Source organism: Cydia amplana, chromosome 1 (assembly GCF_948474715.1).
Source record: "Cydia amplana chromosome 1, ilCydAmpl1.1, whole genome shotgun sequence".
Lineage (NCBI taxonomy): Eukaryota > Metazoa > Arthropoda > Insecta > Lepidoptera > Tortricidae > Cydia > Cydia amplana.
In genome coordinates, this window is record NC_086069.1 from 23,114,675 (window position 1) to 23,135,992 (window position 21,318).

General features: G+C 41.7%; 1 protein-coding gene across 1 annotated transcript; it reads left to right on the top strand.

Annotated features, from left to right (window-relative positions):
* The first annotated feature begins 405 nt into the window (after positions 1–405).
* Positions 406–21,318, top strand: LOC134651823 (E3 ubiquitin-protein ligase TRIM9). The gene is made up of 10 exons (XM_063506941.1): positions 406–1,444; positions 1,552–1,647; positions 2,366–2,599; positions 3,933–4,080; positions 6,239–6,265; positions 7,879–8,021; positions 12,857–12,995; positions 18,392–18,625; positions 20,387–20,559; positions 21,168–21,318. The coding sequence occupies exons 1-10, from the start codon at positions 767–769 to the stop codon at positions 21,300–21,302; spliced, it is 2,007 nt and encodes a 668-aa protein (XP_063363011.1). The 5' UTR covers positions 406–766; the 3' UTR covers positions 21,303–21,318.

The window sequence follows — 21,318 nt, forward strand, 5'->3', positions numbered from 1 at the left end:
CGCGACTTTGTTCTTGTCCGGTGTCCCGGAAAATTTGATAATGTTACGTCTGTAGATTCCATTATTCACAGACGTCAAAACTATAGTTGGTCAAACTAATTTGTCAGTCAGTAAGAACCAGGAAAACTATACTCATCCTTTTCTTTTGGGTGCTCGTACTAGTGTAAGACAAAGATAGTATGATTCTTTCTGTCTATGTTTGAAATGAGACAGTCCTTTGACAAACTATATCTGCGAACTCGACTCGATTCGCGCACGAGTATGAGGGGGCTTACTTTCACATTCAATAAAGCGCTCATTTCAATCGTTCCATTCAATTCCCATCCCAACCATTTCACATCCCTACAGACCATAGACTACAAACCGTTCAGTTCAGTCAATCAGTAATTTCATTCAAATTCATTCAACGACTTACATTTGGGTTATTATGTTGTAACCATTGTTTATTTTTATAAAAGTATTTAGTTCATGACAGGTGTAACAATTGATTAAGATAAAATAAACGAAAGAAGAATTTGACTTAGTACTTACAGCATACTAGTTACTTAATCTACACGTCTTAATATAATTATTAGTTAGGGAACACAAAGTTTTGTGCAACATGATCACGTCCATGAGGGCCGCGGCATTTACCAGTGACCCTGGTTTTTATTACTACTATTTTGCAACACTAGAAAAAATAATAAGCAATTCGTTAACAAACCTATAATAAGCGGAATTTGATGGGTGCAGTGCTCAGGAAACACGTTTTGTACTAGGCCCAATAATGGAAGAAGAATTACGGTGCTTCGTTTGTAAGGAATTTTACCGAGAACCAGTGCTACTGCCCTGCGGGCATGCTCTTTGTCGTTTATGTGGGGTGAATCTGCAAAGTCCGGTACATGAGAATGACGGTGCTTCATCGACTGACTATCAGGAGGCGGACAAGGCGTCGGTGTCGAGTGAGACGGACAGCGGTGTGGTCTGCGGCTCGCGGCCTAACAGCTTCGCGGGCACGCCCGCCGCCGCTGCGTACCAGAGCGCCGCATTCACTTTATCATGTCCTACATGCAACAAGCAAGTGTTTCTAGATGACAATGGGGCTGAAGGTCTTCCGCCGTTTCGCGTTATGCGAACTATTGTTGAGCGTTTCGGTGGCGTGGCCGGAGCCCCGCCGGCAGAGGAGGCCTGTCAGATGTGCGAGGGGGAGCGCCGAGCGGCAGTTGTGCGGTGTGAGCAGTGCTCGGTCCGGTATTGCGCTGGCTGCAGGGATGCATGGCATCCCACCCGTGGCCCTCTTGCTCAACACGAGCTGAGAACTCTGGGCACAACATGCTCTGACCATGGCTCACCACCGGTGCTGTACTGCAACAGCTGTCTAGTCCCTGTGTGCCAGCGATGTGTGGCTGAAAGGCACTCTTCACATGTCACACAGCCCCTATCAAGTGCTGCTAGAGCACATAAGGTAATCTACATTATATTGTATTTAACATTCATTACAATGTAATGTTTTTGTGCTCTGTGTTGTTCAGTACCTTTACCTCATATCCTATAACAGATTATTTTTTTCAGACTGAACTCTCACAAGTATTACAACAGCTTTCAGAGAAGGCCAAGGCTATGACTGAATATATCCAAGTAGTAAAAGGCTCAAGTGAACAAGTAGGTGTAAGTATTCTACAGTTATCCATGGTTTAATGTATTTCCTTGCAATTGTGTAGACTGTGGGTATTCAAGCATTTAAATAACACCATAATTATGAACCAAACTTGTCTAACAAAAATAGAATTTTTATCATAAATCATTATGGGTATGGGTAAATATTAAATATACATCTATATCTAATATAGACTACATTTTTTTTTACAAGGGGGCATAATTGTTGTTTAACCCCTCATTCTAATATTGAGCAAGCAAACCAACAAATAAAATGTAACTCTGTTTTTGAAGAATAAACTGATCCTTTGCAAGCTGGTGTGGTGATAAATTCTTATTAGATCGATTTCATAACTAGTCTGGGTGCCATTAAGCCTCTGATTTAATGGAATTAAAATGAGCCTTAAAGTGGAATACAATTCACTTAATATATATTAGTACCCATCTAAATAAATTTACATAATTATTTGTATGTGCTTAGCAATTGTTGATCTCATCTGTGGACCAAAGTCAAAATAAATAAAAAAAACAAACCTTTTTATATATAGGTCTGCCAAATTACATTAAGACATTTTTCTAGGGAAAAGGAACTGCATCATAGATCTTATATTATAATGGAGATTGAGGCAATATTTTGTTGATACACTAAATATAAACTTGTTCATAGGTCATAACCTAGCTAGCTAAATAAATACATAGTATAATGCATTATATCATGTATGTTTCATAGGAATCATGCTCCGAGCTAGAGCGGCAGATAGAACAAGCATGCGCGGAGGTATCCCGCGCCCTGGGTCAGCGGCGTGAGGAGCTGGTCCGGGCAGCGAGGGCGACCCGCGCCCAGGCCGCGGCCGACGCGCGGGCCAGGTCCGCGCAGGCCTCGCACAAGCTCAGGGAGGCCACGGCGCTGCTGCACTTCTCCATTGAGGCACTTAAGGAGGCTGACCATGCTGCCTTCCTACAGGTAATTATCAGAATTAACAGACTTGAAAACCGTGCCACTACGCGAATTTGGTAAGCGTACGTACCGAATTCGCCCAGGCTTTGAATAGACAAGCTTAAGTGCTGCAACATTTGTACATTGAGATGCTGACAGGTGCTACACATACACCATTACAAAAGATTAAAGTAGTCCAGTAACTTTTGAACGCAATAACTAATAAATAAATTCGGTTAGGTAAGTGACACTTATAGAAAATTTACATAGAATTTTATGAGAATAAAATATATTATTAAAATTTAAACAAACTAAAAATAGAATAGAATAAAATAAACTAATAACGACCATGCAAAACATTTATAAAGGATACTGTGTATCATAATGTATTAGGTATTTGTAATAAGTAGGCCATCTTTGATACAAAGCCGTGTTATGTCATCAGTATAAAGGAATTCTCTAACAGATCTTTACATAACAGATAAAGTAAACATTAGCCTAGAATACTAGTCATAGCTAAATTTATAGTCTGATATCTGAAGGCGCGTGTGTAGTGTAGCGATTGTTTATCAATATGTGTCACTGATATCTAATATCAAATCACTATTCAGGCTAATCAATAAAGCTATGCTTTGCTACGAATTATATGGATGTAATGTATTGAATATAATGTATCACTGTATAGGTTATTATTATTATGTTTTATTGTTTATTCAATATTATCAAAGTTGTTTTTGACGAATAATGTATTAGATAGATATTTGTTATGTTGGAAAAGGTACATAAACAAATATTTCTTGTTTAGATTAGACAGATTAAAATAAGCTAAGTGAGTCATATATCAATTAGGTACAATACATATATATCTGTACTTAAAAGGCGAGGTTTACCACAATCGAGCCTTGTTTTGCTTATGTATAGTGCATCAAAATGATACCATCATGTGTCCCAGTGACTTAAGGCAAAGAGAATTAAGTCTTAAGGTTAAAAGATGATTACCTTAAAAGTGTTTCTTAAGGCAGACCAGGGGGCCTAGCCAAGAAAATCGGGATACGTAACGTAACGTGACTATTTTCGTACATTATTTATGTTACGATTGGCGTTTTCTATTAACAATAATGACAAATTTCATCTTAGCTAGGGCCCCTTATGAACCTTTTTTATTTTAAAAATACTTTGTTATGAGCTACATTACCGAAATAGCATCCTGCACCAATATAGACTTCAACAGCCGTGTGTATATTCCTAGAACTCTTTATATTTGTTGAGACATAGCAGTATGGATAACTACCATAATATTTTTGATAGCACTAAAAAGGTTAGGGCAACTGCCCCCTAACATAGCGATAATTGTACACAGGTGGGCAGCATCCTGTCAGCGCGCGCGCAAGAGACGAGCGGCACGCTGTGCGCGGCGCTGGAGCCGCCGCCGCAGCCGCCCGAGCTCACGCTGGACATCGAGCCCGTGCTGCGCACCGTGCGCGCCATGAACTTCGTCGAGTGCATCCGTGAGTCCCCCCGTGTGTGTGAGAGAGACGGCAGCTGTCAGCACGAGCACAAGAGACGAGCGGCACGCTGTGCGCGGCGCTGGAGCCGCCGCCGCAGCCGCCCGAGCTCACGCTGGACATCGAGCCCGTGCTGCGCACCGTGCGCGCCATGAACTTCGTCGAGTGCATCCGTGAGTCCCCCCGTGTGTGTGAGAGAGACGGCAGCTGTCAGCACGAGCACAAGAGACGAGCGGCACGCTGTGCGCGGCGCTGGAGCCGCCGCCGCAGCCGCCCGAGCTCACGCTGGACATCGAGCCCGTGCTGCGCACCGTGCGCGCCATGAACTTCGTCGAGTGCATCCGTGAGTCCCCCCGTGTGTGAGAGAGAGACGGCAGCTGTCAGCACGAGCACAAGAGACGAGCGGCACGCTGTGCGCGGCGCTGGAGCCGCCGCCGCAGCCGCCCGAGCTCACGCTGGACATCGAGCCCGTGCTGCGCACCGTGCGCGCCATGAACTTCGTCGAGTGCATCCGTGAGTCCCCCCGTGTGTGTGAGAGAGACGGCAGCTGTCAGCACGAGCACAAGAGACGAGCGGCACGCTGTGCGCGGCGCTGGAGCCGCCGCCGCAGCCGCCCGAGCTCACGCTGGACATCGAGCCCGTGCTGCGCACCGTGCGCGCCATGAACTTCGTCGAGTGCATCCGTGAGTCCCCCCGTGTGTGTGAGAGAGACGGCAGCTGTCAGCACGAGCACAAGAGACGAGCGGCACGCTGTGCGCGGCGCTGGAGCCGCCGCCGCAGCCGCCCGAGCTCACGCTGGACATCGAGCCCGTGCTGCGCACCGTGCGCGCCATGAACTTCGTCGAGTGCATCCGTGAGTCCCCCCGTGTGTGTGAGAGAGACGGCAGCTGTCAGCACGAGCACAAGAGACGAGCGGCACGCTGTGCGCGGCGCTGGAGCCGCCGCCGCAGCCGCCCGAGCTCACGCTGGACATCGAGCCCGTGCTGCGCACCGTGCGCGCCATGAACTTCGTCGAGTGCATCCGTGAGTCCCCCCGTGTGTGAGAGAGAGACGGCAGCTGTCAGCACGAGCACAAGAGACGAGCGGCACGCTGTGCGCGGCGCTGGAGCCGCCGCCGCAGCCGCCCGAGCTCACGCTGGACATCGAGCCCGTGCTGCGCACCGTGCGCGCCATGAACTTCGTCGAGTGCATCCGTGAGTCCCCCCGTGTGTGTGAGAGAGACGGCAGCTGTCAGCACGAGCACAAGAGACGAGCGGCACGCTGTGCGCGGCGCTGGAGCCGCCGCCGCAGCCGCCCGAGCTCACGCTGGACATCGAGCCCGTGCTGCGCACCGTGCGCGCCATGAACTTCGTCGAGTGCATCCGTGAGTCCCCCCCGTGTGTGTGAGAGAGACGGCAGCTGTCAGCACGGACGCGAGAGACGAGCAGCACGCTGTGCAAGTTGCTGAGGCCACCGCCATCTGCGTCAGCAGCATCAATGGAGCGGCCTCAGAGAAAAGTCACTTCCATTAACTAAGCCTGCGTTGAGAACAAGGTTTGTAATTACAAATTACATTATAATTAGTTTAGGAGGAGTTTAGCAGGTTTCGGCATAATAATCATGTTTCGGCCGAAGGTTCGGTTTCGGCCAAAAAACTGCCGAACCATTCGGCCGCGCCGTAATTTAGGTACGACTTAAGTGTTTCATTGTTCATATTGTGTATGTCTCAAATAAAAACGTCTTTTTTTAACGATTTTAACACGTCTAATGTTCCGGTTTCGGCCGAAAGTAAGTCAAAGCCGAACCTCCAGTTTTGGTTTCACTGAAACAAAAAAATCCCATGCAAAGTTTGATCGGTCCGCAAAAAATCACGTTTTAGTTGGACACTAATTATAATATTTTTTTAGCATGTACATTTTCAAGCTGTTAAACAGGGGTGCATACTGTTGCATTTTTGGCATATCTGACAAAATAATCACACTAATTATGGTCACAGCTAGTGTGAGAAATTATTGGTGGGCGAAGTTTACATACGATTATAAACAGTCGTCAAAGTCTGTTTAACAGGAAACTCCGTAATCTGGTTTATAAATAAGATGAACCCGTTTTAACAACAAACTGTTCATAAAACGGTTGCCGAATATAACTTTGTGCTATTTTAATGCTCACATTTGGAATGCAGCGGACGAAAAGGAAATGGGATCCTCAGGTATGGCGATATGCAGAATAGAACAATATGTGTTCTGTATTTTCCGATTAAATTGTATATAAATAACTAGTTTTTGCCCACAACTTCGTCTGCGTGAAATAATGATTAATAAACAACTATCCTATGCCCTTCCTCAAACTTATCTCCACACCAAATATCATCTAAATCTGTTCAGCGGTTTAGGCGTGAAGAAGTAACAACAAACAGACAGACCGTTATTTTCGCATTGATATCTGAATAATCTATATTCTCCTACTTCATGAAAATGTATTAATGGAAAATAATTCAAGCAAAGATTTCATTCAGAAGATACGAGTCAACGGTTTTTCATTTTAACGCACCTCAAATCGAAAATAAATAAAGCTAATAGAAATATTATTACGAACGATCTTGTTTATACAATCTACAGAGGAATACCTGTGGTTTGTGCTCATTTGTGAACTGAAATTAGGTAAATAGGTCGAAGTGCGCGAAATAACCGCGCGCGGCTGGCTTTCGGCCACACTCAACATACGTACCTATACGTAACTGATCTCATATTACAGCCCGCGCGTACAAGTATCAGTGTCATGTTTATTATATTATGTATTACTCTCACGAGTTTGATTAGCGGATTTGATGATTAATCGGTTTTGGAAGATTTAATGTTTGCAATTTGATACGATGTAATGAGCGAATATCGTCACTCCGGATCAGTGCTCGTATACAAAGCGTCGAGCCGTCGATTTTAATTATCATCTTCCTCGCGTTGTCTCAGCATTTTGCCACGGCTCATGGGAGTCTGGGGTCCGCTTGGCAACTAATCCCAGTAATTGGCGTGGGCACTAGTTTTTACGAAAGCGACTGCCATCTGACCTTATAACCCCGAGGGTAAACTAAGCCCGTATTGGGATTAGTCTGGTTTCCTCACGATGTTTTCCTTCACCGAAAAGCGACTGGTACGTGGTCATTGGTACGAGGTACGAGCCGAGGTTCGAACCCGCGACCTCTGGATTGCAAGTCGCACGCTCTTACCGCTAGGCCACCAGCGCTTCTTCGTCGTCGATTTTAATAAGAAATACAGATTATTACTCTTTGCTTGGAATTGGAACTCATGTATAGGATGATCATGAACTGATAAAGCGCCCAGGAGAAAACGACATTTGATGATTGGAAGGATTTTTATCCTAAGGTATAGTCTTGTACCATGTAAGAGTCCTTCGTTAACCCTTTTAAACAATTTACGTTATACTTAAACATAAAACGTCACTGACACGCCAAGGTCCCAGGCGCAAGCGAGCTAATGTTAACCTTGAAAGTGTGAAGGTTACCTACGCCACGGACTTGGGTGTTCTTGGCGTTGAAAGGGTAAATGAAGTGTCGTGTTCACAGACAAGACATCCTCTAGACTGAGCATAGTAACGCTACCCCCTCTGCCACTCATACGGTAGTTTTACTCCATCTTCGAGTCAATCCCGTGTCGTGATTGGTCCGTGTCTTTGAACGGACCAATCACGGCACGGGATTCGCTCACCTCGTCCCCCCGCACCCCCGTATTTTTGGCAGCATCGGTTTCATGAAATAATTGCTCTAAACTCAGTCTAGAGGATTCCTAGTCTATGGTCGTGTTGCAGCCCCGGGCGCGCCGACGATGGCGGTGGAGGCGTGCGCGGCGCGCGGGTGCTCGTGCACGCTGGCGTGGCGCGCGCCGCCCGCGCCCGCCGCCGTGCGCGGGTACGTGCTCGAGCTGGACGACGGCCGCGGCGGGCCCTTCCGGGTGAGTGCACTATACACATACGAGGGGTATTCAAAATATTCTCGGTATGAGAATGAAAACAAACAAGTACGAAAAGTTTGATATTTTTATTTTTCAATATACTCCCCCCCTATGTTCATACACTTAAAAGATCGATCAATTATTTTTTTTAATCCCTCGTAAAAATATTTTTTATCTTTCGTGTAAAAATGCTCCTCCACTGCCGCCTTCAATGCTTCATCGTCAGAAAATTTATTTCCACGCAGATCCTTTTTAAGATTGGGGAGCAAAAAGAAGTCGCTGAGGGCTAAGTCCGGACTATACGGTGGGTGAGTAACAGTTTTAAACCCACATTCAACAATAGCTGCCTTGGCAATATGAGCAGTATGGACGGGGGCGTTGTCATGCAGAAGCAGAATACCTTTGGTTAACTTTCCTCGCCTCTTTTCTTTAATTACATCCTTTAATTGACGTAGAATGTTAGCGTAGTACTGTCCTGTGATATTTACACCTTTTTCTTTATAATCGATTAGTAATACTCCTTCACAATCCCAAAATATCGTGGCCATGACCTTGCCAGCTGAAGGGATGACCTTGAACTTCTTGGGATGAGCTGAACCCTTAATGTGCCACTGCATGGACTCTTGTTTACCCTCTGGGTCATAATGATGAACCCAGGTTTCATCTCCAGTAACTATTCTTTGCAGCACCTCATCAGGATTTTCACCGCACAGGTCAATAAAATCGGAACAACAAGCTACACGCATGTCTTTTTGAAGCCGAGTCAGCATTCGCGGAACCCATCTTGCACTTACTTTTGACATATTAAGATGGTCATGTATAATATCATGTACGGTACCAATAGAGAGATTGGTTACTTGTGCTATAGATTTTACCTTCACTCGACCATCTTCCAATATAAGTTTTTCCACTTTATCAATATTTTCTTGTGAAGTAGCTACTACAGGCCGGCCAGGTCTAGGGTCATCTTCAATACTCTCCCTTCCGCGTTTAAACTCGCTTGACCACTTTTGAATGGTAGATAAAGAAGGAGCAGACTCACGGTAAACACAATCCATTTCCTCTTTTATGGTTTTTTGATTTTTACCCTGTTTTGTCAAGAATTTTATCACGCATCGATGTTCTAATTTAGTTAACATTGTCAATTCGCACATGATGTTCATGTTTGTTCAGCAATTGCAGAAAAACAAAAGACCATCTCGGTTCGAATTATACTTTTTTTTAATGTCAATGAATAAACCTTAGCGGCCAGTAACGAAAGAAATTTTAGAAGAGGTCGTAAGATATCAATACCGAGAATATTTTGAACGCCCCTCGTATGACATGTAGACTGTAGAGAGCATACCTTACCTACGTACCTATGCTAAGTTTAGGCTCAATCGAACACGGGATTTGGATTGCTTGCAAGGTTTGACCTAAACTAAACCATAACGGACTAATCAGGTAACATTGTGAAATAAGTTCTGTACTTAAATAAAAATGTAGGTGACAGTTTTGAATGATTCACGGTTAGTTTCACTAGACTTATATCGACCGGGAGATGAACCCGGTATATAGTTCATATCCCGGTCGATATAAGTCTAGTGAAATAAGTAGGTGTACTTAATGCAAGGATTAGGTTCAGATTGCAGGATCCAAATTCAAATTTTACAAAACGAGGGGCTAAATTATAATAGAGATAACCTCGTGACCTGTCATTAACTCATTATGAATTTAAACCGGTTTTAGAATAGGGGAGTGTACAGCGACGCTTGGTCCTGCAAGCTTGCATTCATTCTAGTTTTTAGAGTTCCGTAGCCATATGGCAAAAAACGGAACCCTTATAGATTCGTCATGTCTGTCTATCTGTCTGTCTGTCTGTCCGTCCGTCCGTATGTCACAGCCACTTTTTTCCGAAACTATAAGACCTATACTGTTGAAACTTGGTAAGTAGATGTATTCTGGGAACCGCATTAAGATTTTCACACAAAAATAAAAATAAAAATTTTTTTTGGGGGTTCCCCATACTTAGAACCAGTGAACGCATATAAACCATGGAAGTATTCTGTCCGCTCAATTATGACCCAACGTAAAGTATTCGATTGTAGGCAGTGCTTACAGAGTGTTCGATTGGCAACTTCAGTGCGGCCGAGATGACAGTCAGTGACGGATGGCTAAATTGGTTTATAAAAACTACGTTTTTTTGTAATTAAAAATGTCTTCATGTGTCGTGAAGTGGTGCAGAAGTTGTTTTAGTTCATATCAAGGACAGTGGAATCACTTTTCACTTGTAGTAAACAGATAACTTCAGTAAAATTTGGAATAAACATGACGACATTTTTTCAATACTACCGTGCTAAGCTAAAACGTAACAACTGCATACGACTTTCATAACAACATACGACTTTTTAAATTGCGAGGATAATAGGGATGGTTTTATGCCAAATGAAGTAGACTATTTTATTAACTTATGATTGGTTTAGGTATTTTCTATATACAGTAGAATCCTAAGCGGATGTCATATAAAGCATAGTTGATAAACTTTTTATTTTATTTTTTCCAAATTAATCTCAAACAATTTTGTGAGAGATGAGTTTTATTAACCTTATACCAATTATCAACTTTCACCGAGAGTAAAAACTAAAACAATTTAAACGCCACAGACGTCCTCGCAGGGAAAGATGTGGGGCCGGCCACGAAAACCAGCGAATTTGTCAGTATAACCGGACATAATTCCATAAAAATAGTATTTATAGGTCGAAGTTATCTTATCCGACTTTGTCACAAAGAATTTCATATGAAAACCAAACTTCGCACAGTAATTGCGTCATAGTAAGCGGTTGGTCAGTATAAGCGGAGTCATAATAAACGGATTCCACTGTAATTATAAATGTAGTAATAAATTCCTTCTTACAGATTAGTATTTTCCTTTTTTATTTCATGAGATGGAGCTATAAAAAAACTACCTAGTTATTTCAAATTAATAATCAAATTTGGTATTGTCATTTTACATTACTTTCCATTCAAATTCCCACAATATGCTATTCGCAGAGAACTATGGAAAAAAGCTGTCCAATTAGAGAGACATGAAATTGAGTGGATGCCTGGCAAGATATATAATGTTCTATTTATGAGATAACCCGTGAGATAATCATATCCGGTCTCCTATATGTAGATACATTTTTTCTATCACGCTTTCACTGAATTAATTTAACAAATACACACATTATCTCAAAATGTTGATCATTTTAATCCACCCTCTACTGTCACATATATGTAGGTTCTCTCTCAAGCCATTTCCGTCAGTAGAAAAGAGCGGCGAATTTAGAAAATGTAAGCGCGCGAACGGTTATGGTCCCATACAAAATTGTAATTATGCGCCTTTTTCTACTGACAAACTTGCTTGACCGGCTATATACATATAAAATATTTCCATTGGAACTGAAAGTGGGGATTTATTGTGACTCCGCCTGTTCAAATGTTTTTGACCCGATTCGTGTACCTACCCATGTAAATTTTGCAGGCTGTATAGCCTGTCCGATTTCTAAGATCAAGTTCGCCATACATTTACTATGGCGTACTTGATCTTAGAAAAACGGACAGACTATACCAGTACGGCTACCATCAGTTTGGCACTGACAAACGCCGTCGAGAACGTAATTTACTTTCTATACATCTCGCTCGTACTCGCATATTAGTGCAAACGAGATGTATAGAAAGTAAATTACGTTCTCGATAGCGTAAATGTCAGTTTTGACACTGTCAGTGACTCATGGTACGGGCTCTGAACGTGACTTCGCACTGCCATACAGATTGATAATAAAATATACAAAATACTTATTATAGCGGAATACATTTATACCTACAACAATGAATATTTAATTATGTTGAGTTAGTCTGTCATTTAATTTCATAACAACATTTTAACTAGTTATCTTTTAATCTGCATTAAATTATTATACGTGAATTATTTGACTGGTTCTTCAATGTATGGCATAAACCTATCCCTGTCCAAGTCATATTCTAATCAAATATGAACCGCGAATTCTCAGCGGCCAGTACGTACAGCAAGAAGGTTATTAGCGGATTAATGTCGCTGATTGGTAGTTATTGACATTATATGCATTTCATCTACACTTAGCTGTGTACGTTAGTGTAATAGAGACAGGCTCTGTAAACGTATCGTCTTATTTAAATGTAGGCGTAATTGTGTATGTGTGCTAATTTGGCCCGAGAATTTGAACGGTAATGTTCCCAAAGGCGGTTTCCAGTTATATGCTTTCACTGCTTAGAACTGAAACCCAAAAATTTTTTTTCATCAAACCCATACCATGTGGGGTATTTATGGATAGGTCTTCAAAAATGATATTGAGGTTTCTAATATCATTTTTTTGAGGTTTCTAATATAATTTTTTTCTAAACTGAATAGTTTGCGCGAGAGACACTTCCAAAGTGGTAAATTGTGTGTGTCCCCCCCCCCCCTGTAACTTCTAAAATAAGAGAATGAAAAAACTAAAAAAATATTTGATGTACATTACCATGCAAACTTCCACCGAAAATTGGTTTGAACGAGATCTAGTAAGTAGTTTTTTTTTAATACGTCATGAATCCCCAAATACGGAACCGTTCATGGGCGAGTCCGACTCGCACTTGGCCGCTTTTGTGGATATCTATTAGCCACGAGCAAAATTTTAAACAGAAGTACTCTTTCAGAGTAATTTACGTTAAGCTCTAAAACCCTTTTTTTTGTTCTAATAAAAAAAAATTGAAATAGCTCTAAAGTCTAAGGCCCTAAGCTTTGCCGACTAACTCATTTGACCATCTATATTAATCAATGTTACGAATTTACGATACAGGAGGTGTACTGCGGGCGCGAGACGATATGCACGGTGGACGGGCTGCACTACGCCTCGCTCTACAGCGCGCGAGTTAAAGCCTTCAACGGCGCCGGCGAGGGCCCTTACAGCGAGATTATCGGCCTTCAGACCTCATCAGGTATATAAACTATTTCCTTTTTAGGGTTCCGTACCCAAAGGGTAAAAACGGGACCCTATTACTAAGACTCCGCTGTCCGTCCGTCCGTCCATCCGTCCGTCCATCCGTCCGTCTGTCACCAGGCTGTATCTCACGAACCGTGATAGCTAGACAGTTGAAATTTTCACAGATGATGTATTTCTGTTGCCGCTATAACAACAAATACTAAAAATAGAATAAAATAAAGATTTAAGTGGGGCTCCCATACAACAAACGTGATTTTTGACCGAAGTTAAGCAACGTCGGGCGGGGTCAGTACTTGGATGGGTGACCGTTTTTTTGCTTGTTTTGCTCTATTTTTTGTTGATGGTGCGGAACCCTCCGTGCACGAGTCCGACTCGCACTTGGCCGGTTTTTTTTAGCTTTATCCTTCTTCGTTATAAACATGCACTTACGTACGGTTATTTTACGTGAAAATACGTGAAATTGGTCTGTTGTGGAAGGTTGCATTCAATGTTAATGTGGCGCTGCTCTTCCACTAACGAAACCATATCGCCGAGTTCTGCTAACACTGCAACACCCAGGGGCCTGTTTGTTTAAGCCTGAACTGAATCTGGGGGCACGGTAGTGCCCCCGCCAAGACGAGCAAAGCGAAGCGCAAGGGCACTACCTACCTTTTCTCGAAGCGCTTCGTCATTTTTTTTGAACCCTCTTAACTTGGGTTTGGATTATACCAGATGAACAAAACTCTCGGGATATGATGTCAATAGTGGACTTATTAAGCATAAAAATGTTCAATTGCATAGCTCTTATACTTTGGATTTTATTAATGTCTAAAAAACCCCGATTTCGTCACTGAGTCATTCACTCATTGTTGATCATCAAAACCTCTAGGGTACTTCCTGAAGTCCTACGAAGCTGAAATTTGGTATGTGAGATAGTATTAGTCCACAAACAACAAAAAAATTCAAAAACTTGAAATTATTAGCCCCTAAGGGGGTGAAAAGGGGGGTGGAATTTTGTATGGGAAATCGATAACGGCGGAACCGATTTAGTTGAAATTTGGTATGTAGATAGTTATTGTTATGAAATGAAATGAAATGAAATATTTTTATTTCGAACATGTAGTCCATATATAGGGTTAGGTATTACAATAACTTATATCTATAGTTAGTATTATAATTACGACAAAACAAACAAACAAAACAAAACATTTATAGCTTTCGCGGCGGAACAGCAACAGGTGAGTGTAGCTGCACACACCGCTTGACCAGGGGCGAGTCCCAACGCTGCGCCAGCGTACTTAGGATGCTGTTCGTGCTGCTTCGGCTGCGATTGAGGAGTGACGCGCATCGCTTTCTCATTATGGTGAAAAAACAGTCTGTTCGAGCCTCAGCAAACATTGCCGAGGCACTACAATACCGCGGCAACCTAAACAGCATCCTAAATGCATCATTGTACTGGACACGCAGAGCGCCATACGCCCGCTGCGTAAAATTAGCCCACAGACCGCACGTGTAGAAAGTTTGACAAAAAGCTTTGAACAAAATTAACTTTACTTCTTTACTGCCACGTGCGAACCTGCGGGATAACATGTTACAGCGGACACACAGCGCTCGGCGCTCCCGCTCGATGTCCTCGTTGTCAGACAGTGTGTCAGTGACCCAGTGGCCCAGCAATGTAGATTTATATTCAATTTCGTCAAGTGGACGAAAACTAGAGCTGGACGAAAACTAACGCACCTACCCTACTACTGTTTGAAAATTCATTTTTGTCTTAGTTTCTATCGTATATTTTTTATTTGACATGTCCAATGTTTGTATTGTAATTTATTTATTTTAAGGTATTTACTGCCGTCATTTTCCATAAATAGGCACTTTTAATTTATTACTCTGGTATCACTCTACCATAGTTAGTGATGGGGCACCATAAAAACCAATATCGATAAAATCTATATGAACATTATAAATATATTGTTTTTTTGATTTATTTTTTTAGATTTCCAAAAGATGCAATACATTTTAAACATAAGTAGTTTTCAGCTTACCAAGCCATCGAAAACCTAAAAATATTGCAATATCAGTCACGTTTTAAATATCTAAGAACTGCATAAGTAAGTTTGTAATTCCATATAAATATATGCTATTACAAAGTTACTGTTGCAGTTCCTACAAATAGTAGGTAAAGGTACACTACGATGTATGTACGATGTGAGTACGAATAAAGATGTGTTTAGCTATGATATGTGTATACATAGTATGGGTATGAGTACCCGAAAGAAGGACTGTCTACAAAAAGAGATGAGATCCCATCAAAAACATTATTTCATTTATTTCATATTGTATTATCATGTACATTAGATGTTACATTGTATATGGTCAGATCATGACACCCTGTTAGGGCACACAATAGTATTATTATTCTATTCTATTCTAAGCTAGTCTATAAGGCAGCATAATAACATTAATACCATTTACTTATTAGTAATAAATTAAATTAAAAATTAAAAATAAATGACGTCAAAGCTTAAAACTAAGTCTAAGTACATAGCGTCCACAATATATTGCCAAATGGTTATTTGTACTAATTTGTCAATTTATTATTAATAGCTATTATTTTAATTCATTGAGGTCGTTTCTTATTGTGTAGGTTGTAATAATAGGCTAATGCTAAAAAATTGTCAACTTGCAATTTAAGATCCTGATTTCAATAATGTTATAAAGCTAAAATATAAATATAATGAATAAATTTATTGTAAATGGAAATTATTATGCGTAGGGCCAGAGGGGCATTACAATGCTGTGAATAGAGGCAGACCGACGTTATTTTGTCATTTTTCTTCGGTATCATCAATAAATTGTTGAAGGCTATAGTAGTTCTTATTTAATAGAAATTGTTTAAGTTTATGTATAAATTTATTTTCAGATGTTTCGTTCTTTAATTTATCTGGGAGCTTGTTATATATCTTTATAGCCATCATGTTTGGACTTGCTTGGTACAATTTTAAATTAGTATTTGTTGTAATTGCCAAATTATTTTTGTATCTCGCGGGGTATCGTCGTGGTTGTTCATCGACTTTTGTGAAAAATTGAGGGTATTTCCGAACAAATTTACATGATATAGATTGATGTTAAGGTCAGTAGATTGTGTTTTACAAAGAGCGGCTTACAACTCTCTGGGCTTTTGATGTTGGCAAGAATACGTACGCATTTTTTTTGAAGGATGAACAAATCTTCAATGTTTGTAGCATCACCCCAATGTATAATACCGTATTTTAACCACGAGTAGGCATATGCGTAATAAGCATTGAGGGCTGTTCTTAGGTCGGTGCATTTCTTTAGTTCTCTTAAGGCGTATATGAATGTTGACAGTTTGTTTTTAATTTTTATCACATGTGCCTTCCAATTCAGGTGCGAGTCGATGTCTAATCCGAGGAGCGTGAAAGTATCGACACACTCGATTTGGGTTCCCATAAATGAGAATGATATTTGCAAGGGATCTTTTTGTCTGGGTCTAAATTGCATCATCTTAGTTTTTGTGTAGTTTATTTCTAAATTGTGCTCTTTTATCCACTGTGTGAGTTTTGTGAGTATGTTATTTAGGTCAGCGCATAGGTTTTCATTGTCATTACAAGATGTTATAATAGAGATATCATCTGCAAACATTACACACGTTTCATTAAATATTTTAGGCAGGTCATTAATGTAAAAAGGCGCAAGTCTCGCAACGCTTTTACTACAAAAAAGTTTTGAGATGTAATGTGAAACCAAGTCGGTTATTTTAATCAGTGCCAGGGGGTGTTAAAACCGTATCAATAAGATATCTTTAATTTGTAATACATACAATGACTTGACAATCGCACATAATGCTTTACTCGTACCGTACTCGTAAATATGTGTAATGCTCAAACTGCAATTAGCGCTAGCGTTATGTTCAATTAGAATTATTTTTAATAGGTGACGATGATCCTTTTGTCATTATGCAGCCGTGCGATGGCCAAGTCATTATACGTATTACAAATTAAAGATATCTTATTGATACGGTTTTAACACCCCCTGGCACTGATTAAAATAACCGACTTGGTTTCAAATTAGCATTACATCTCAAAACTTTTTTGTAGTAGAAGCGTTGCGAGACTTGCACCTTTTTACATGTAATGTTTTTAATGGTTATAATTGACTAAAGCAGACAGTTAAAATTCAGCCAATAAAATATCGACAATATTATCGACAAGTCCCTCGCACTTCTACGTTTACTTAGAACTGACATCATCTCGTTCACGGACAGGGTTGTCTGTGTTTGTTCTTGTATTTGTGTGAATATAGTTTATGCTAATGTTTGTAAATTTTGTCGTGTGCGTGTGTAGCGACGCATGCAAAAAATGCATTAGTGTTTACATTATTTGTGTGCGTTCCTCGCCCCCCGCGCCGAAAACGGCAGAATTTTTCACATAGAAATTAGTGCGTGTCACCACTCCATATTGGATTATTACTCCGAGAACGAAACCATATCGCCGAGTTCTGCTAACGCTGCAACACCCAGGGGCCTGTTTGCTTAAGCCTGAACTGAATATATATTTCAAATTTGATTGTCATCGTTTTGCCTCCTTTCCCTAATTTTATACGCTTAGTTTAGGGCCACATGCACCATTTCACTAACCCGGGGTTAACCGGTTAAACCTGGAGTTACCATGGTTACCAGTACAATTTGACACTTGGTTAACGGTTTAATCGCTTAACCCCGGGTTTGTAGGATGGTGCAAGTGGGCCTTAGCGATATAAACATGCGTGAAATAGGCTACATGACTAATTTTTTTTTTATGGTATCAATCGATCGGGTTTGTTTTTAGGATCAAATGTCTATATGGGACATTAAAGTAACACAAAAGTCAGAAATTGTAGTCAAAGTCCGACAGTCCCACTTCACTTGCGAAACGCCCTATATAAAACGGCCAGAGGCTTTGACGTCATCGCCCATCTTGTAGTATGGACAAAACAAGAAAATTGCGTTTTTGTCGGTGAAATAATGCGTTTATGTATATAGTTACTATACAATTTTTTTTGGATGAAATGTAAGGAATCGAATGGTACCCTTACTTTTATCGTTTTTGGAAGTTAAAAAAAACGGTATCAGCGTAATTCGTCCCATTCGTTTTTCGTTCATTTCTTATGTCCGTCTCATTCTGTGTTCGTCACTCATTCTTTATTCGTCTCGATCGCTATATGTCCCTATCGTCTTAAGTACAATTATGTAACCTGTCTCTTTCTTAACAAGTCTTTTTCGTTTTTCGTCACGGTCTTCCTCCTGGTCCTGTAATTTTTCAATATCCACATTATTGTGATAAACTCCTCGTTTGCTATCTATTTTACTAGATTTTGTTATAAAATTCAACATGTGTCATCATCCGTATTGTCCAGTGGCGTGGTTCACGTGGGACCTGCGCTGCGCGGCCGGCGCGGGCGAGGGGCTGGCGCTGTCGGCGGACGGGCTGTCGGCGCGCGCGGCGGGCTGGCAGCCGCGCGTGGCGCTCGCCGACCAGCCGCTGGCGCGCGGCGTGCACTACTGGCGGCTCGTGCTCGACCACTACGACGGCGACGCCGACCCCGCCTTCGGCGTGGCGCGCGCCGACGTCGCTAAAGACAAGATGCTCGGTAACTAATCTTTTTTACAAGCTTTTATTTTGTTTCACCTGTCCCGTTATCCCATATGGACATATGGGATTGAACTCTGGGGAACGGCCAGTAACTCAAACCTCGAGATTCTGCAAAGGTTTCAGAATAACGTCCTAAGGGCTGTAACATGTGCACCATGGTTTGCAAAGAATACAGAGATACATGAATACCTAAAGATTCCAACAATCAAAGAGGAAGTTAACAGATATTGTGTTAAGTACAAAGAACGACTAAAAAAACATACAAACGAACTTGCAAGGGACTTGGTAAACGCCAATGACAATCCGAGTAGGCTGAAAAGGTGGCAAATACTGCGACTAGACCAGAGGCACTAAGTGGCACTAGAAGATAAATACTATCAAAGTCAAGAGAGAGTATTTAATGGAATACCTCTCAAAACCCTCAAAAAAGACATAACATCTGATTATGGCTAAAACAGCCGATTGCAGATAAAAAGAGAAAAAAAAAAACCTGTCCCATTGTCTGTAATCAAATCTTGCAAGTTAAATTTGATCCACTTCCCGGTTTCCGATTGAGCTGAAATTTTGCATACACATGTAAGTCGGGTGACGATGCAATATTATGGTACCATCGACCTGATCTGATGATGGAGACAGAAGGTGGCCATAGGAACTCTGTGATGAAACAACGCAACCTAATTGTGTTAGGGGTTTTTAGAATTGTCTCGATGAGTATTAGTTGTCTGTCGTAAGAAAAGTACAGTCAGTGATAAAAGCTTGTACCAAAAATGAATTTTTTGTCAAAAACTTATTTCTTAGACTTCTTTCCGTGCTAAACTTACTCGGTATGAGCATTTTTCAGATACTTTTTCGTATTCATATTGGCAAATCGTAGTGATGACACGTCTCTGCTTGACCCAATGTTTGACTGGTACAGAATGCCTTGGTGGCATTATTGCCGCCATTACATGTACTTTTCTTCGTTTATGGAATAACTGGACCCCGCTAAGTTACTAATAACATCTGGATATTTAACCAAAATCATCCCTGATCTAGAGTGTCAAGTGTGCATCATAGTTTTTTATGCTGCTTATTTATTATTATACACTTTATTTATTTCTGATCTTAGGTTAGGTTATTTTATAATATGGATATAAAAATAAAATACAAAAACACTTACAAAAACAATACAAAATACATATAAACACATTATAAAAAACCTAACCTAGGGTGCCGCCAGCAGCGGGGCAAGGCCCAAGCTACCGGTGGTCAGGGCTGCAGAGACAGGAACCGGCGGACTATCCGCGCCGTGTCCAAGATCACCGCCTTCTGCATCTGGCCCTTGATCCAACCACCTAGCGAGAGTCTCTCAAGATGTTGGTCGAGACTCTTCGCTATTAGACCGTTCGCTGAAACAACTATCGGGACAATGATCGTCGAATCAACATACCACATGGCGGTTATCTCGTGAGCCAAGTCTAGGTACTTACTGGACTTGTCCTTCTCGGCTTTCGGCTTTATTTATTTATTTTATTTTATTTATTTATTCAAGAAACAAACAGTCTTTTATAGTTATATATAACACTGGAAATTTTCTTAAAACTAGACTTACAGTTTCCTTAATGAAAATATTTTAACATCATGTTAATTAACATCATATTATTATTCTATAAGTAGGCAGGCAGTTGTGACAGCTGATATTGCCTGTATCCAGTAACCATTGACAGTTGTCATTGACAAGTAGGTGTTCACATTTGCTTCTATTTTGTTGTATGTGCAGGAAGCGACGCGCTAGGCTGGGCGATGTACATCGACGCGCGGCGCTCTTGGTTCGTGCACGGCGGCGCGCACGGCGGCCGCGCGGCCGGCGGCGTGGCGCGCGGCGCCGCCGTCGGCGTGCTGCTCGACCTCGGCAGGGGCACGCTGCGGTTCACCGTCGACGACACCCCGCAGGTAGGTTATTCCCACTAGTTACCACCAAGTTATTACCATTGGTAACTACTGGGAATAATTTTTCCCAGTAGTTACCAGTGGTAAAAGGTGGGAAAAAAATTCTCAGTAGTTACCACTGGTAACAACTTGGTGGTAACTAGTGGGAATAACCCCGCAGGTAACGCACCTACCTACGTGCTGCTACTAGCTACACATGTTCATATTCAGAATCTGTAGTAACTTCACGTTTCTGGACGCACATTCATTGAAAGTAGCGCGTGATATATTTTACCAGTTAAAATCGCGTTTATTTATTGATGTTTCATATGTTTCTGCAATACTTTTACGAAAAAATCGCAGAGATGTATTATTTCAATTTTTTTAATATTACTTTATGATCCTGTACATTCTTGGATGGGCTGTATTGTAATAAATTGCTCCTTTTCTATCTATTTAACTAGATTTAGTTATAAAATTCAACATGTGTCAAATACCCTATTGCGACTCTGTTCTCCAAAGGAGAATGTATTTTGCGTCAGGGTTCCGGTTTGGTTTGTGATCTTCAGGTTACTAACGACCGTTTTGAAAGCTCAGTCCCGACCACTCGATAAGCTAATGACCGTTTGCAGGGCGAGATCGCGTTCACGGGCCTCCGCGGCGCGTTCTACCCGGCCGTGTCGCTCAACCGCGGCGTGGCCGTGACGCTGCAGCCCGGCCTGCCGCCGCCGCCAGACCTGCTGCTGGACCAGCTCGCTATCGAGTGAACTCCGACACGGATCC

Excerpts from the sequence above, each read along its gene's own strand:
- LOC134651823 (XM_063506941.1), top strand. The coding sequence starts at position 767 with ATGGAAGAAGAATTACGGTGCTTCGTTTGTAAGGAATTTTACCGAGAA. Across the intron at positions 1,445-1,551 it reads GTGCTGCTAGAGCACATAAG|ACTGAACTCTCACAAGTATT; the intron begins GTAATCTACATT and ends TATTTTTTTCAG. Across the intron at positions 12,996-18,391 it reads CGGCCTTCAGACCTCATCAG|TGGCGTGGTTCACGTGGGAC; the intron begins GTATATAAACTA and ends CGTATTGTCCAG.